Source organism: Homarus americanus, unplaced genomic scaffold (genome assembly GCF_018991925.1).
Source record: "Homarus americanus isolate GMGI-L3 unplaced genomic scaffold, GMGI_Hamer_2.0 scaffold5589, whole genome shotgun sequence".
Taxonomy (NCBI): domain Eukaryota; kingdom Metazoa; phylum Arthropoda; class Malacostraca; order Decapoda; family Nephropidae; genus Homarus; species Homarus americanus.
The window spans coordinates 3,913,545-3,931,623 of NW_024736650.1; the positions used below are offsets into that span (position 1 = coordinate 3,913,545).

The 18,079-nt window shown below is 35.9% G+C and overlaps 1 protein-coding gene across 2 annotated transcripts in view; it reads left to right on the forward strand.

Annotated features, from left to right (window-relative positions):
• The window catches only part of LOC121872306 (arginine--tRNA ligase, cytoplasmic-like), a 35,094-nt gene extending 17,607 nt beyond the window's left edge, over positions 1-17,487 (forward strand). For both annotated transcript variants that reach the window (XM_042375002.1, XM_042375003.1), the window contains exons 5-14: positions 104-216; positions 434-554; positions 2,333-2,536; positions 4,609-4,731; positions 9,080-9,244; positions 9,897-10,014; positions 10,826-10,991; positions 15,129-15,235; positions 16,397-16,563; positions 17,275-17,487. In XM_042375002.1, coding sequence (XP_042230936.1) covers positions 104-216; positions 434-554; positions 2,333-2,536; positions 4,609-4,731; positions 9,080-9,244; positions 9,897-10,014; positions 10,826-10,991; positions 15,129-15,235; positions 16,397-16,563; positions 17,275-17,445 — 1,455 coding nt within the window. In that variant the 3' untranslated portion in view covers positions 17,446-17,487. The remainder of the gene's footprint in view (positions 1-103; positions 217-433; positions 555-2,332; positions 2,537-4,608; positions 4,732-9,079; positions 9,245-9,896; positions 10,015-10,825; positions 10,992-15,128; positions 15,236-16,396; positions 16,564-17,274) is intronic.
• The last annotated feature ends 592 nt before the right edge of the window (positions 17,488-18,079 follow it).

An 18,079-nucleotide genomic window follows, 5' to 3' on the forward strand; every position in this document is an offset into this window, starting at 1 on the left:
AGAGATTAAGCCTCAGCCCAGTAGGTGCTTATTAAGTACTGTACCATGATTTATCAATGATTGTTCAGAAGAATAATGTATGATATTCATTTTTTTATTACAGGTAACAAATGTTGTGTTGAATGGTGTTACTCCACCACCAACAACACCAAAGAGAGTCATTGTTGATTTTTCTTCCCCCAACATTGCCAAAGAGATGCACGTTGGACACCTAAGGTTAGTATGGAATATTATTAACACATGTTTTAGTTTCCTCTGCACCTCTTATCCTAATTAACTGTAGTGACTATCCTTCACTGATATGTACAATGTGTATTAGAAATTATAAGTGTCATGACTAAGGTGATTCATAGACAGTGAAAACTTGATAAGTATTATTTATATCCTGTGCAAGGGAACTTTTGTTTCATCAACCTCATGCCTCTTTTTACAGGTCCACTATTATTGGAGATAGCATATGTCGCTTACTGGAATTCCTAGGTCATGATGTCTTGAGACTGAACCATCTTGGTGATTGGGGCACACAGTTTGGCATGCTCATTGCTCATTTACAGGTAAGAGAGCTAGATCTTCAAATTTTTTAATCCCTCCCCTCCCTCTTTATTTTCACAAAGATGCATTTTTCATGCCATTGTCACACTTACACTTAAGAGAAACAGAAGAAGCCTTTAAAGTTATAGCCTTTGTGGATAAAGACCCTGTCTTGGGATTGGTGTCAGTTTCTATCTTCAAACAAACATTGTCGTTGGAGTTCTTCACAAGGTTGACATTAATTTTATTAATTTCCTCCTACATTTTTTTGTGAAGCCTGACTGCTCAGACCTTTTGCTTGATTCATCATGTTGGGTAGGTCTTGTGATGTAAACTGTGGGTTCCATAAGAAACCTGTTTCAATGCGAATATTCTAAATAATTTTTAGTGTTACTCTTCTGTATGGCTAGGGTCCAGGCCACTGATTTTTCAGTTGTTTATGCTTTTGGGAGTTTTCATTAGCTTTATTAATTTATTCAAACCCATTCCTATGTTTGTTGTTTGATCAAGGATGGTTGGGAAGATAAAATATTGGGTAATGTTAAATCAGCCTTCCTCAGCTATGCTTGACAGAAATCTGGGAAGGTGACTTGAAATAACTGTTCTATCATTCTCCAGTTGTTTTGCCAAGGGAATGGAAAAGATATATGATTTACAGGATGATTTCCTTCCTGTGGGGCTGCAGCTTCACAATAGACAAATGAGGATTTGTAATTTCTAGGTCTCGGTAGACCTCTGAGGAGTCTAATTTAAAGGAAAATATTGATGCTACTTCTCAGTTGGGTTTTTAGAGACTAGACATTGTTAAAATTCTTTAGCTTTAGGAGGTTGTCATTGTGAATATTTCTTACATTACATATTCCATCATGGACATTCAAGGGGCCTTAAACTGTAAATCTGTGTGTCTTGGTAATGTTTGCCTATTATAGAGAGAAGCGGCTCTTTCCTGAATTGTGGTAGTTTTTAAGGGCTTAAAAATAAGTTACAGAAAGAATTCACATTGGATAAACCTTCAATAGTTGGTTAGAAAAGGGTTTCCTTACTATTAAATTTGGGGGGCTGTTTTCCATTCTCAGGATTTGGATTGGAAAAAAGGTGGTTTAAAAAATTTTAGTCTGCAGTATTTGGGAGTTCTGGGTTGTGCTTCTTGAAGTTTGTCCTAACAGCTAAGTATAAATGACAGTATTGTACAAGTTTCTTGGTTGGATTCCCAAGGGATGCTTTTATTGGAGTGTGCCTTAGCCAGGTCACTGTTAAGAGCCTTTTACTTGTGAATCCAAGCAAAATTGGTTTCTCAACATAAGCAGGAGACTTAACTTTTCAAAGAAAAAATGTGTCAGTGGCAGATGTAAACCAGCTGGCCCTTATTAGAGGTACACTGTACAAGAGGTGAGGAAGGGTGGCCAATGAGGTAGTATATTATAATTAATAGATTAGCCTTTGCAACCCTGGCATATTTTAGAACCTTACCAAATCTCAGGTACCCTCAATAAGTTGTTCCTGATTGCAGAGAGCCACCTAGTTATGGTATCCACTAGAAAAATGGAGCTTTTTATCAATCCACACTATTTTTTAAATCCATCAGTGCCACAGAAAAATTCTTCCCCTTTGACAGAAACTTTTCACTCCTATTCTTTAATGTAAAACCTTGATCCATACACCCTCTTCCTTTTCGTGGCCCACATTGCTGTTCCCCGAATAACTACACTGACTGTTTTTGCTAAAAATTTCTCGGTAATGCTACAATTTTTTTATACATTGTATATAGTTATATACAATATATGATACTTCTATTTTTCAGGACTCTTTCCCCGACTTTGCCAAAAAATCTCCACCAATTGCTGACCTTCAGGCCTTCTATAAACAATCAAAGCAGCGCTTCGATGAGGATGAAGCTTTTAAGAAACGAGCATATGAGGCTGTAGTAAAGTTACAAGCACATGATCCAGTGCACATCAAAGGCTGGGATGATATATGTAATATATCCAAGAAAGAATTTGAAATGGTAAAATAAAACTAATTCACAGATAAGATTGCAAGATGTTGAAGGACAGTACAGTACCTGTAGTTGATATTTATAGTACAGTATAGTACTTACTGCAGTTTAGTTTCAACAAAATATTTGAGCTTTTTCTTAACTGAATGTGCACAAACTATCCTTCCATAAGATAAAGAATTACTAAAAAAATATACTGTACACATTTTTATTTCTAAATGATTATTGGTTCAAGCAGATAATTCAGAGTGATTTTGTGTAGTAATAATAATAATGATTTTTAATAATTTATGAAAATATGTGCAGGACTCATAAGCCAAGACTAAAAATAGGCATTGTGACATGAGGGAAAGCTTCATTTCACAAGAGCTTTCGCTGCAGATACTGTACTGTGTAAAGAGGAGAAGAACTTTGAATGTGTGTCTGTGTTTTTTTTTTATGTATGTGTGGGTACTAAATTATAAAGTTTTGATCATATTTGTGCATGTGTGTATGTACAATAGCTAAAACAACTATCTGTGCAGGTGGGGGTCGATATGCTCTGAAATTTTTCTTGTGACTAGTGACAGCCCTCATATACCAAAATTTATCATCCATTGTCTCATATTGTTTCACCTAAAGTATGCACAGATAGTTGTTTTAGCTACTGTACAGTATACTGTATACAGTGGTATATATAAATGGCCTAAAACCACTACTATGTGGCCATACTTTTTAGTGAAAGGCTGTGGGAGGAACTGCACACAGAAAACCAGCATGAGGCCTATAATACTGTTCAGATAATGGACAGACACATCATCTGGCAACCCCTGGAGTGAAGTTCCCAGGGCAATGCATGTTATTGTAGCAGCAACGACTAGTAAGACCTCAATGACAGTATAGGCAGAAGAGGAAACCAAGAGCCACACCAGTGGATGAAAGCAGCACATTATGAGCATGTTACTAAAGTGGAACCCAACAAACTGAGCTATAGGCAGTTCATTGCAACTATATTTGTCCTAGTCATTGTAAGTGCTTGGTTGCTTGCACCTCTGGGTCAGGAAAGGGAGAGCTAAAATATGTGGTTTCAGTTGGCATACCTGCCTCACCACATAAATAAATTCACATGGCTATCATTCAGCTCATCCCACCCACCATCATCACCACAATCTCCAAAAAGTCTTACTGGAACATACAAGTGACAACATTGATGGACAAAGATGTCTTTCGTGTCTCTTTAGTTACAAATTGGCACAAGAGTGAGTGGCTTAGATAAAATGGTTGTTGATGCACTAGGATTTAGGCATCAACTTTAACCTGTTCCTGTCTCTATGACTGAACAACCCTATTCAGGAACCACACAGCTCAAATTTCATGAGGAGAGGACAATAAAAAAGGGCTCTAAATATAACCTGTATACAGTATTGTTACTATTCTACCCGGACAGTTGTATCCAGTTAGGTCATCCCCAGTGCAGTCAGAAACAAAGTAAAAGATCGCAATAGACAACACAATCTCTAACAGCTGCTGCATGGAATATCAGAACCCTCCTGTATACTGGTTCAGGTGAGCACCCCAAGCAGAGAACAGCCCTTGTGGTGAAAAAGAACGGGGGGGGGTGGGGGCTAAACCTTCTTCTGGAAGAGTAAGCGTGTCAGAGAATGTATTCACATTTATGAAGACAATTTTGCCATTTGCTACACCTTGTACAGTACTGATGAACTAAAATGCCTGTTAGGCTCAGTGAATACCTCATGACACACTGCATCCTTATGAACAACATGCGATGTGTCTTTTCTAAGTGCATATGGCCTAACACTGGATGCAAATTATGACATCAAGGAGACCTTTTACCTCATTATACAGTATTGCTAACCTCTTTACCCAAAGAAGACAAGGTTGTACTTCTTGTTGACTTTAATGCCAGAATTGATAAAGATGGCAACCATTGAAAGAAATGGAATGGGCAAATGCAATGCCAATGACCTACTCTTCCATAATTCCATAATTCAGAATATTTTAGTAAGAGGTTTTGTTTGCTTATTCTATAATTAACCTTGAAATTAAAAAACTCATTTGTTTAATGTATTTTTAAAATTTAGGTTTATGAACGTCTTGGAATCCGGATTATCCATCGAGGAGAGTCATACTACCAGAGCCGTATGGAAACTCTAGTAAAGCAACTGGATGATGCTGGCTTCTTAGAGCAGGATGATGGTCGTAAGGTTGGTTGATAATTTTTTCTTGACATGTGTCTTGAAATACTGTACCGGTTTTAAGCTTGGAAATTGGTGTGAGAGCCCTACATAGCTTACCCTTTCATTACATTAAGAACTGTATGCAGTATACCATAAATAGTAAAACCTTTTTAGGTTTCTCTTTTATGCTTACTTGTATTAATTTTTTTCTTGGATAAAGATAACATATTGTGTTTTTGTTACAATGGGTTTTAAGTTTCACTAACACCATTTCCTAACAAATACTATGTAAATTATCTTCAGCTATGGGTGAAAGCGGTAAAGTTAATAGATTTTTTTTTATGATTAAAAAAAAAGGGAGAGAAAATAAAAAAATATATATATTATTGTTGAGCCTAGGGCTCTAGCGATATATACAGCTTGTTCCCCTTTTTGGGGAAATGCCTTAACTCATCCATTTTCATGTTAAAATTGACACTTTTCCTTTGTCTTTTTTTTTCTTCCCATGACAACATTCCTATTGTACAGTATGCTTGTTCACCAGTTTAAGTGTGTTCATATTTTACATTATGTAAATATTAGAGGTAATTTTGAGTAAAATGTTTTTATGTGGGGGAATGTTCTTCGATTTTTTCTGTTGTACCTTACCATATCCAGTATTTCCTATTCAAATACTGTATGTAGAACAATATATTGCAATTCGCTGTTTCACTAATAATCAGTTCCACTTTCACTGCATAATTATTATTGAGGATGTATTTGATAAAAATTACAGAATGTTCTTTAAGGAGACTTTTTACATTTACAACAAGTGTCAGCCATGTGCAATAGTTAATTATGATTGATAGATACAGTACTGCACTGTAAGCCAATATACACTACTGTATGCAGTATGATCAGTAAAAATTATTGTACAAGTTGACAGTGGTTGAGCTTGTACACAAACAGTGAAGGCATACAAACACTGGCAGACAGTAATCAGTTTAACCAACAATAGCTCAGGTATGCATGGTTAGACTGTACAGTAATTAGAGGTGGTGGAGTGACAAAAGCTTCATTTTACTGGAATCCATGCTGTTTCTGACTGTTCATTGCAATAATTAGCCCAGTAAAGTGATGTACTTTTTTACTAGGAAAAAGTTGATTGTTAATGTGAATACAAGTACAGTGGTCCCTCGGTTAACGAACACAATTCGTTCCAGAGGGTCGTTCCTTAACCGAATCCATTGTTTCAATGGGATATTGGGTAATTGGTTCCAGCTCACAGAAAAGTACTTACAAAGTAAAAAAAAATGCAGTAAGGTACACTTACTTTGAGGTGTGTATGTAGAAGGTTCCTGGTTGAGGATGAGAATTAGAAGTGGGGGTGGAGGAGAAGGGAGAAGAGAAGGAAGTGGGGATGGAGGAGAAATCACCTTTCAGGGGACCCATGCTTGATGCCATCATTTCACCAATAAAATTTTAAGTTTATTAGGTGTAATTCAAGGTTATTTTATTTAAATCAACACTGCACTGCACTATATATTATCAATATGTTAACTAAATTTCAAAATGACCAATAATTTCAATGTAAAAATGCAAAAATATTCAAGACGCCAACAAAATAGATGTTCACACCACTGTCAACAAAGCCCAACTGACGCCTGGTGGCTGAGTCAAGCGTTTGATAGGTGCACAAAAAACTAGTTCCCTGTACTGCATATATTATCAATATGTTAAATAAATGTTAAAATGACTTAATAATTTTAATATAAAAAATGCAAAAATATTAAATAGCACAACTTTCTTGATATTTACTCCACTGGAAACGAATGTAAACATAGAACACATTACTGAATTAGCAGACTAGCCCATCAGCTGATGCTCACAACAAAACATGATGTTCGTAAGGATTTCGTTAATCGAAGTTTTGTTCGTTAACCGAATTGAAGATCCTTATAGGAGGTAATTCATTAACCGAAATTTTGTTATTCGAACCGTTCGTTAACCGAGGGACCACTGTACAGTATAGTGATGATAAGTATAGAAGAGAGGCAAGGATAAATAAATCCCAATTTGACTGGAGTAAGAATAGAGGAAATGGAGTGATTAATTTATATTGGAGTGGATGTGTCAAGAAATGGGACAGTGAATTATGAATTGAACCACAGAGTAGCACAAGCCAAGAAAGTGATAGGTGGAATGAGAAATGTTATGGAGAGAGGGAACTGGGTCAAAGGAGGGAAGAATGGTGATATGCAGGTAGTACATTGAGCCATTGTTAATATGTTAGGACAAAGCACATACTATGGTTGTAAAAAGGAGGGAATTAAATGCAACAGAGTGACTTGCATAAGAGCAATTTGTCAGATAAATAGGAGTAAGAGAATGAAATACTGTATACAGAAACAAATAAGAGGAGTGTAAGTGAAAGAAATGTCAGGTAGAGAGTGGATTAAGTCCTTCTTAGGTAGTATCTACATGTTATGAAAATGGGAAGTGTAAGAGTTATAAAAACAGTGCATTGATTCCTAAGTGGAGGGTAGGAGGGATGTAGTGTAGTCCAGGGTATCTTGACCAGAGTAAAATTTTGTAACGAGTATAATGTCACCAGCCAGTGCCCTTAATTTGGGAACTGTCAGAGCATAGCCAGTCAGAGACATGTTGGATATGGTAGGATGCATGCTTGAAAAATGAGAACTCTCAGGAGATTTTGGCCTCATGATGATTGTTAAGTGTGAGAACATCTTTGCTCACCTTGGGTTTTGATTTGACCACTCCATTTTATAGGGAAAGTATTATGATCTTTAACGGCCAACATGGTCATTGGCAGCATTTGGAACAAGTTATGGGGAAAGATTGACACAAAATGGAGGTGAGTATTACATTATGCCCCTCAAACCTTAAAGGGGCAGCAGACACCGTACTGTATGATGTTTAGCTGGAAAAACATGTACAGTACTCCCAGTTCAATTCATGATTTCTCCAAGAAATTATTATTTTTTGTATTTATTGACTAAATATGAATTTGAATATAAAAAGATTCGGCTTTCTAATGTTGCAGAAAATTTGAAAAATCTCATTTAGGGTGCATTCTGCATGTACAGTATTTGAACAACATTGTGTTACGCAATTTGCTCCATTTTCTACCTATCAAAATACAGTATATCCCGTCCTGGGCGGACAGTGCAGGTAAATGTATCCGCCCTTTAAGGGTTGAAGGCCAATGTTCACCAGGGAGAGAAGTATTTGGACTTGAGATTTTTCTGGTTCTTAAATGGAACTTCTGGAGTTCTTAAACAGAAAAAAATCTTTCAACCTTCAGACAGGACAGGGGCCTGCCCCCTCCCCCCCCTGGTTCTTGTGGTACTTGACTAAATTCTGGTGAGTCGGTGTTTATTACATTTGTTCGCTTGACTTATGTTTACTTACTTTCAGTAATATTGTGTAAAGTGCCCTGAAAATTGGCTTTTAACCCCCCCCAACCCCTCTGCATGCAACTACTGTACATACTGTACTATGGAAAATGGATATTGAGATTAAAAATTTGATCGATAGATGAAATTGAAAATATACTTATTTAAAACTGAAATTAAAAAAAAAAAAGGATTTTGTAACTTACTTTGACTAGTTGAGAACTGGGTTTATCTTGTATTTCATTTATTTTAACGTGATATAATTTTATGATCCAGTTTTAATTTGTTTATTCGGTGGAGGAGTGAGTGTGGTATATTCCTTGTCTTTTAACCTGTATTTTTGTTAACATTAACCAGTCAAATTTATCCTTGTCTCCATCTTCCTTTGGTTATTGTGTCTTCATATATGTGTTTCATTTACTGCTCATTTGAATTGTTTTATTTTATTTGTGAGTAAACAAATATTGATTGATTTAAGTGAAATTCATAATCTTATTGGTACTGGGAGAGAGGAAGACCAGAATGGAGTCAGAAGGATAGGGTGAAGAAGTTGCTACAAGTGTGGGGATAAACATCCAGCAATCAGCAGTGTGTATGAATGAGTGGAGACCATGATGTCAAGTAATTTTGAGGAAAGGACCTGTTACTCTTGGGTGATATTGACTTGTGTAAAGCTACATGAACAAACCAAATTTGGGGCTTTTTCTTAGAAGAGGAGTAACATGCCAGAACACACCAATTACAACAGTAAGAAAAAATTAATGATTAACATCAATTAAAGGGAAAATGTGTACAGTACAGTACTCGTTATGTGTATTTTCTCATGATTCTGACCTCCCCTGGATTATAAGGAAAAAAAGCTTGAAAGGCAGAAAAATTAAAATTGAAAAGTTATCTACAGTGTATTTGTTGACTCGTTTTTTGGTTGGAAACTTGGAGTAGAGGATATTAAATTTATCAGTTATGAAATTGTGTTTCAGGTCATGTTTGCTGAAGGTGCAGATATTCCTCTGACAGTTGTGAAATCGGATGGTGGATTCACATATGACACCTCAGATATGGCCTGCATTAAAAATAGAATAGAAGAAGAAAAGGGTGACTGGCTTATTTATGTTACAGATGCTGGTCAATCACAACATTTCAAGGTAAATATAACATTTCCTGAATATCTCAACATTCACAATCTTTTTAGGCATTTGGATTTAGTGAAATTATCTCAAGTTTTATTTTATTACAATTTGTAATCCCCTCAATCAGTCAGAACTCTCTTTACTGTCCATCCCTCTATATATTTCATGCCTTCTCCCACTGTATTTGCAGGATGGGCCATACAGACCCTTGACCACTCCCCTTTCTTCATGTATTTCTTCTTAATTCTGTATTGCACTACTGTACTTTGTCTTTATGATTCACATTTATTCTAATTGTGTATCTTCTGCATGTCTTACATTAATTGTCTCCTTCAGTTGTTATATTTACATTTTGTTCACAGGGCCACGTACATTACCCTTTACAGTACTTGCTACCTATCCTGCTAACTTCATTTCATATTTATAACATCGCACCTATCAGAAATCTGCTTCACTTGCTGACTACATACTGTATAGTACTTGCTAGTTGTAAGCTAGGAGATAAAATTTCATGATTAATCCTTCATTTCTGTTTTAAGAGAAAATAGCAGATTATATGTAATAATGATTAACTTATTGAGTTCATTTCTTATTTATACTTAGGAAAAATTCTTATTCTTTAAGATTTAAGTGCCAGTTATATCATTTTTTACTCGTGTATTTTCAGAGCTTCCTTGCTTGTGCTAAAAAGGCAGGAATCTATGATCTTTCAAAGACACGTGTAGATCATGTTGTCTTTGGTGTAGTGCTCGGAGAAGACAAAAAGAAGTTCAAGACTAGATCAGGTGAGCTGTTCAGTATGTATGCTCACAATCTGTACCCGGTATGAGTATATATTTGAATGAATTGGATTACATTTGAAACCTCTATTTGACAGACTTCATGGAGAAGAAAGGCCATTAAATCAGGGGTGTTATATATGAAACCCGTCATCTAATGGATTATATGAAGAGGAAGGTCTGTTATATGGCTGTAGTGCTTGTATATGATGCCTGTCCTTAATTTTATTTCTCAAAGAGCTACTGAGAAGAGACTGGGAGGTTCTCATGCTTGAGTGAGTGAAAGATAAATACCTAAATAATCTAACCAGGCCTGCCCTTTTTATTCAAATAGGCCGTGATTGCCTAAGTGTAAAGGTAATTATGGTTTAAATGTATCTTTAGGTTGTGGTGTCCAAATGGTCTGTAGGGAACAATTATTATCATGACTGCACTAAGTGTTAGGAAAGTACAACTAAACTTGTATAAAGCTGTGCCAGGCCAGCAAGGAAATAATTTTTTCTCTGTTGCATAGTGCTGATGGAACAGCTGAATTTAACTGGGCTTAGTATAATATGAGTATATCTACCTGGAAAATTTCAGTTTTCAAACCATGAAATGTGGAAACACCATACTGTACGCATTTAAATGTCTCGGTGAGAAATGGGTCTCTTTTTGACCTGGCCGCATTTGCCTACGGTATGTTAACTCTGTAGATGTTGGTCGTAGTTTAAGAGTTAAGTGCTTTGTATGTTATTATTCTTCATAATCACTTGTAATGAATACTGTACTGTCTTATTTTTATTTTTATACCTACTGGGACTTTTTATATCTTTAGGTGATACAGTAAGATTGGTGGAATTGCTTGATGAGGGCCTGCAGCGATCTGAGGAGAAGTTAAAAGAAAAAGACCGGCACAAAGTCCTGTCTGAAGAGGAGTTTACTAAAGCACGAAATGCTGTTGCTTATGGTTGTATCAAATATGCTGACCTCTGCCATGACAGTTAAGTGTAGCATAGTTTTTTTACTGTAGAGTGTGGTTTACTCTTTTTTGTGCCACCAGTGAATAGTTGTCATAGTATGTAAGGTTCACCTTATCTTTCCATGCCTCTTACTGTTGATGGGTGAATTTTAATTAAGCTTAATACAAAGATTTATCCCCACTTAAGAAAGACAGCCCTTGTCAGAGGTGGGTGCTGGACACATCACAACTCTATAGCCGAGGCCCAAGGGGAAACCTGGCTAAAACCCTTGGGCTTAGTGACTAAAAGATCGCAGGAATTGTCTGTCGGACTAATAAATTTATTTAACTTTACCACAAAATGCAGTAGATATCATAAGCATTGTATGGCAACTATGCATGAGCATACTGGTGTCCCATCAGCAGCACATAGACAAATAATGTTGGTTACATTGGTGTTGACATGAACAGTGAAAGGTAAAAAAGGCAAAGATTTTAAATACATGGAGCATGACTAAAATATACTGACAAGGAGAAAATGAATAGAGATGGATCTGATTGGTGAAGTAAAGGAAAGGAATAAGGGGCCAGGAGTCAAAGTTAGCACCAGGGCTTAAAATTTCTCCCTTTGGCCCCTGATGAGTGATAATGTTTTTCAGATCAGTAAGGCAAAGAACATAATCAGAGTTGCAAAAAAATAAAAGTTGCAGTTATCTATAACCTTACCCCAACATGACCATGTGTAGTTGTATATATCTGATAGTTACTTGCTTCTGATCTCCAGTTAATTATGTTCACTGGTTTAATTGTATGTTGGTGTATGGGAGAATGAAATGGATTGTAACCATAGGTTTACTAAAATTAATTTCCAGAGATATCAGAATTCAAGATGAACAAAGACATTGCATTCAAATTAGTTATATAACTGAAACAGTGGATTAGTTGACGCGTGCATTAACAAGCTTGTTTATTTAAACCACTGTGCTATACTTCAGAAAACAAGTAAAACAAGAAAACTAAAGATAGGAACACTCCATCTTCATCTGCAGCCTCTATAAATTTGAGGTAGCACTGATGAACCAGCTTATCTGGACTTGCTTACTATACCCCAAGATTCTTTTCTCTATGTTGCCACTTTAAATCTACAAGTACCTGATTTAATGAAAATCAGGTATTTTTCTCCTCATAATTTTGGGTGGATATTGTATACATAAAGTTTTTCATCTTTTTTAATCATTTACATGCACACACAATCCTATATACATATTTTACCCCCCTCCAAAAAGGGGGAGGAGTAAAGAAATTATTATAAGGAAAAAAAATTAGGGAATGAACATTTTTGCATACATGGGCGGGTGGAGAGGGAGGAGGGAGCTGAGTATGGGGAGCTCCGTTGCTAGGGGGTAGGCAAAGGAAGCATCTATGCAAATGGCAGTTGTTTAACTTTCATTTAGCTTTTCCTTTTTGGTTTTAACTGTATTTTTTCATGTAGATTGTACAAATGTGTTGTTTGAAGTAGCACAATTTTTAATAACATAAGAAAGGTAGGTGGTATGGCTTATGAATGGTGGAAAAGGGAGTTGTAAGCTTGTTCCAGCCTTAATTTGACCTACCATGTAGGCCATGTAAAGTTACTTTACATCCGAATACTCTTTACTTTTTTTGGGGGGGGGGTATTTTATATTAGTTTTGTATATGTAATAGTAACACTAGACTTTACTATTGCCACATCTCCCTAGCCTTCTCTTTACCACCCCAGGCCAAGCTGTCAGCTATGTTGTGGCTATTTTTAAATTTGTAATTTTGGGTATACTGTATATACTTTTTTTGCTATTTTACATGCACCCACAATCATACATATAGAATATGAAAAAAATTAAAATAAATCATAAGGTAAAAACTTATAAAGGGAATAAACTTCATGTGTTAAGAGTTCACAGACTGGGGAAGAGGGGAGTGAGTGATCTCAGTGTACTGAGCTGCTCCTGTGTATAGTGAAGCAATTGACATTTGGCAGAATAGTATTTTTTTAATTTGTTGGTATTGATTTTATTTATGTGTCACATTTATTGGTATACAGTAAACCCTCACCCATTCGGGGGTTAGGTTTCTCGAAACTGTGTGTTAGGGAAAATCGCGTTGGGCAAACTTAACTTCTTGCAGGAAAAATAGAGTGGCGGGTTCGTGGCCGCGCATGGACTCTCATCACATGAAATGCATACCTTTTAAACATTTACATAATGTACAAATATGATAATAATAGAACTAACATACCATAAAAAAAAAATTAAAAATATTAATAATAAGCATTATAAAATCATATTACTGTACTCACTGATCCATGGTTAGATGATTGTAATGTAACTATGATAACGGTGATATTGTAGATGTTGTGAAACCTTCTGATGATGGAGATTGATGAAGAAGACTTCGATGATGATGAAAATGGAATGATTTGTATTTTTTAAGCATGTATTTTATCCTCACAACAACGAATTGTGCATATGGTGACAGAGTTCTCACAGGCAAGCGTTGCTACACACGCTGCAACATGTAGTCGATCTAAAATCTTTATTTTCTTAGCTAATGTCATTACTTTTCTACTTTTCTTGGGTGTGCTACCATCACCTTTGTGTTTAGGGCCATACTGCAAGGGAAAACACACAAAGCAACACAAAAAGTTCCACAACCTCTTAAGTACATTGTTGATATTACTAGCACATAAGCGAGACTGGCGGTCATCTCCAACTGGCGCGTGGTTGAAACAGAGTGGAGGAAGGGGGAGGAAGGCAGAGGCAACATGTTCTTAACCTGCTTATATTCAAATTTTCTGTGTTGGGCAAATCATTTGGTCACATATATTTAAACACATATAGTCAAAATTGCATTGGACAAACCAGTGTTGGGCAAGGGTTCACCATATATTATATTATCTTATTTCTCACAGGAGTTGGTAACTGAAGGAAATTCAGTTTCAGAGTTGGTAACACTGTTCATAGCATCAGCTGTTGTGGTGGTGGTCATGGCCAAGACTTGTTAGTGCTGGCTTGCTACAAATTATGCCTAGGATTATACCTGGCAATTATCAAGAGCTAGGGTCAAATTATAGGTTGATTTAACAATGAATAAAACGGAATAGGTTTCAATCCTTCGTTATTCTGTGATGCTGCAGGGACCACTTGATAACAATAACAATGACCTGCAAGATATGAAGATAAATTTTCGAATTTTTTAATATCTTTTTTCCAAGATTAGTGTCATTACTCAGGTGTCTGTTACTTGGGGTATTTGCTGTATTTTATGTAAAAAAAAAAAAACGCCCTTCCACCCTTGACCCATCCTGCAGGTGATGCTGGAGTGGACAAGTTCAGCCTGCAAGCTGACTTGAGAGACATGTGGCTGCTGTGTCATGTATGTTGTGACATTACATTGGGGAGAGCTGCGAGTGTGACACATCCATACACACATTCACCTCCCACACTAAAATACTGTGTACACTAATGCTCTTACTTTTTTTTTTTAGATTTTTTTTTATTATATTTCCCTTATTTCTAAGTCACATTCGAGTGCATGAATCAGTGGCAACATTATAGATATTTCAAGGCCACAGCTGCCTGGGAAGTCAGTGACGTGGGTTATGTCGTGAAGATTATGCAGGTGTGTTTGGGACCCACTGTAAGTGGAGATGAAGTGGATCACACTAATTATATACTTTCAGTGAATTCAGTTCCAAATTTTGGCATTATCTAGGGAACACATTTTTATTGTCAACCATAGCTAGCAGTTCAAGTTCATCCTTCATGATAAGGTGCTTTCTGCTCTTTGGGGCCTTACCTGAACATACTTGCTTGGGCATTGTTCTCACAATGTGCGTTATTTGTCACGAGAGAACAGGAACTTTGTCATTGAGTAATAGCCACACGTAGATGAGTGCAGCGGGTGTGTTGTTGTCATGCGAGCTGGGCTGGCAGGACCATGTGGTCCCCACCGCTTCACACTGCAACAATAACAATAACCTGCTGGAATACGCTAGATATTTTTCGAATTTTTTATTTTTTTTCCCCTCCAAAATTTCATGTCATTATTTGGAAGTATCATTGCTCACTGGTGCCTGGTACTCAGAGTTTTTACTGTATTACATTATGAATGTTATACTCATTGATTTGCTTTTCATTTTCAGGTCACGAGACTACATATTCTCTTTTGACCGGATGTTGGACTTCAGAGGCAACACCGCAGCCTACCTGCTTTATGCTCTTACAAGGATACGTTCCATTGCCAGGACAGGTGATTATTTTTCTCAAGGTTGTGTATGAGATGATTTTCTTAACTGTTATGTCAGCGAGAGACTGAGAGAGAATGATTTGATCACATGTGGCTAATCCTTTCTCTGAGACAAATTGTTTTTCTCCGCCTTATGGTTACTTTTAATTAGAAGAATAGCATTCTCCTCTGTGGCTCTTAGTAAACAGAATGATACTTCAGTGATTTATCCATGTTCCATGCCTGTATATTTTGTGTGCCAGTTTGCCAATTTTATATTTTGCATTACCCATATTCTGTTTACTAAATATTCTGTTTACTATTGTCGGTGGAAAAGCTGTGCCTAAAATACAAAGAAAGTGTAATAGAGCTCAAAGAGAGTGTGGCCTGTGAAGTTTACCTAAGCTGGTGATGTGGTCTGCCAGCCAAAATAGTTGCCTTCCCCTGTTATGGTGAGGTGGTCTGCCAGCCAAAATAGTTGCCTTCCCCTGTTATGGTGATGTGGTCTGCCAGCCAAAATAGTTGCCTACCCCTGTTATGGTGATGTGGTCTGCCAGCCAAAATAGTTGCCTACCCCTGTTATGGTGTACTTTTCATAATGCTGTACCTCTCTTTGCCATCAAACCTCATGATAGTAACAAATGTTTAAAGAAATAATTCTGCAACTCCTCTCCTCATATCACTTCCCATCTCATAACATCCTGAGTTTCCTTAGTCCTCAAAGATATTCCTTCTACATGAACTAGGTCAAAGTTGCCAGTTATCTGTAAGCCATAAATTTCACCAACAGGCAACCTGGAGCTACATCATCATCGTCAGTAGAATTAGAAGTAACATCACTATATTTAGAAATTATTCTTGGCCGCTCAGTTGAAACTCTCTTCTACATTCAACCGGAGAATGTAGTACACCTATTCAACTATATATCAATGTTATTTTGGCAGAGTTTGGTTATCAATATTTTTTTTTTACATATTTGTCACAATCTCTCTTTCACTTGCATGTTCTTGATTGTAAGTTTTCATAATTGTAAAAAGTTGAGTTTTTTATTTATTTTTGTGTCGCATTTACAATTTTATAAAAATTTTCCTCATATGTTAAAAGTGTTCTGTACATGAACTTTTATAATTTGTAATACAATAAATATTCATTGAATATTTTGATAACTCTTACCATCTTAAACAGCTGGTGTGAACCGAGAGAGCATTGTGGCTGAAGCAAGGAAGAAGCCCATTGATCTGGACCATGAGAAGGAATGGAAGTTATCTCGTACTATCCTTAGACTTCCTGATGTTCTCGTTCGAATTACAGAGGATTTGTATCTCCACCCACTGTGTGAATACCTTTATGAGGTGAGTCCTTCACACCTTTGCTGATTGTCATATTACAATGTTTCTTAGACAACCAGTCTTAATATTAGAGCTTGGAAAATAAACCAACTAGTCTTGTAAAGAAACATTTAAAACTGTATACTGTATATATATATATATATTTTTTTTTTTTTATTTATTAATTTTTTTTTTTTTTAAGAAAAAATAGTGTATATTAAACAAGCTCTACTCCTGTAAGTAAATTGCAGAGAACATAACATTGAGGTTGTTTCAGAAAAATTTGCTTTACAACAAGTCTTGGTGATAGAGGAGCTAACTTTTGAAATAATATGTTAGTGACACTGACTTTAATAATTAGCAGACAGCATTGGTAATAAGCACATGGAAGCTACTATAACTCTCAGACTTGATTAGCTCTCTAGCCTTAAATGGTAAATTTTACTTCTCTGATGCTTTTTAAAGGTGGGAGTTAAGATGGAAGAGTTATAATAATTGTTTAAATTAATGTTAACCATCAGTTTTGAGGGTTAGCCTGGATTAATGTTAACCATCAGTTTTGAGGGTTAGCCTGGATTAATGTTAACCATCAGTTTTGAGGGTTAGCTTGGATTACAGCCTGTAGACCTTGGATGATTAAACCTAATTCTTCATGGCCTAACTCAGGCTTGAAATGGCAGTATCATGGACTAATCTTTTTTTTATGTAAAGATTAAATTTGTTTTCTTTCCACAGGTTTCAACAGTATTTACTGAGTTTTACGATAACTGCTACTGTATCGAGAAGGACGATACAGGGAAGATTGTTAAAATAAATATTGGGCGCCTGATGCTGTGTGAGGCAGCTGCTCAAGTAATGGAGAAGTGCTTTGCTATTCTCGGTATAGAAACTGTAGAAAAAATGTAGTCATGTACGAAGATAATATTTAAATAAAGATAAAATGAATAATTTATGATTTCATTGAAGATTAGACAATGTGGCCTTTGGAATATTTATTTTATCGGGAGTATACAGTACCTTATACAGAGGAGTAATATAGGACTGTTTCAATACCACACTAAACCAAAAAGTGGAAAAATTTTATATTTATTCATTCTCCTTTATCTGTTTCTCGATTTGTAACCCAAGGAATATTTATTGTAATTTTATTTGTAAAAATTTTTGTTAGATATTTTTCATATATTTTCTTTTAAGTATGTTTCTATTTGGAATAGTACAATACCATATATAGAATAAGTTTGGTGATATGGCTTCTGTGGTGAGGGTGCACTTTAATGATAATAAATTTTTTTGTAGTAATATTCTTCAATTCTTCTTCCCTCTGAAGGAAATGTCATGTGGGTCAAATTATTTGGTAATACTTTCCTGTAGAGAACTGTCAGGATTCCAAAATAGCCCATTATCTCGGTGCCATTCTTTATATTATATATATATATATATATATATATATATATATATATATATATATATATATATATATATATATATCATGATAAAATCACATCGAAAATGGAAACAACTGAGTACTCTTAGCTTTTCG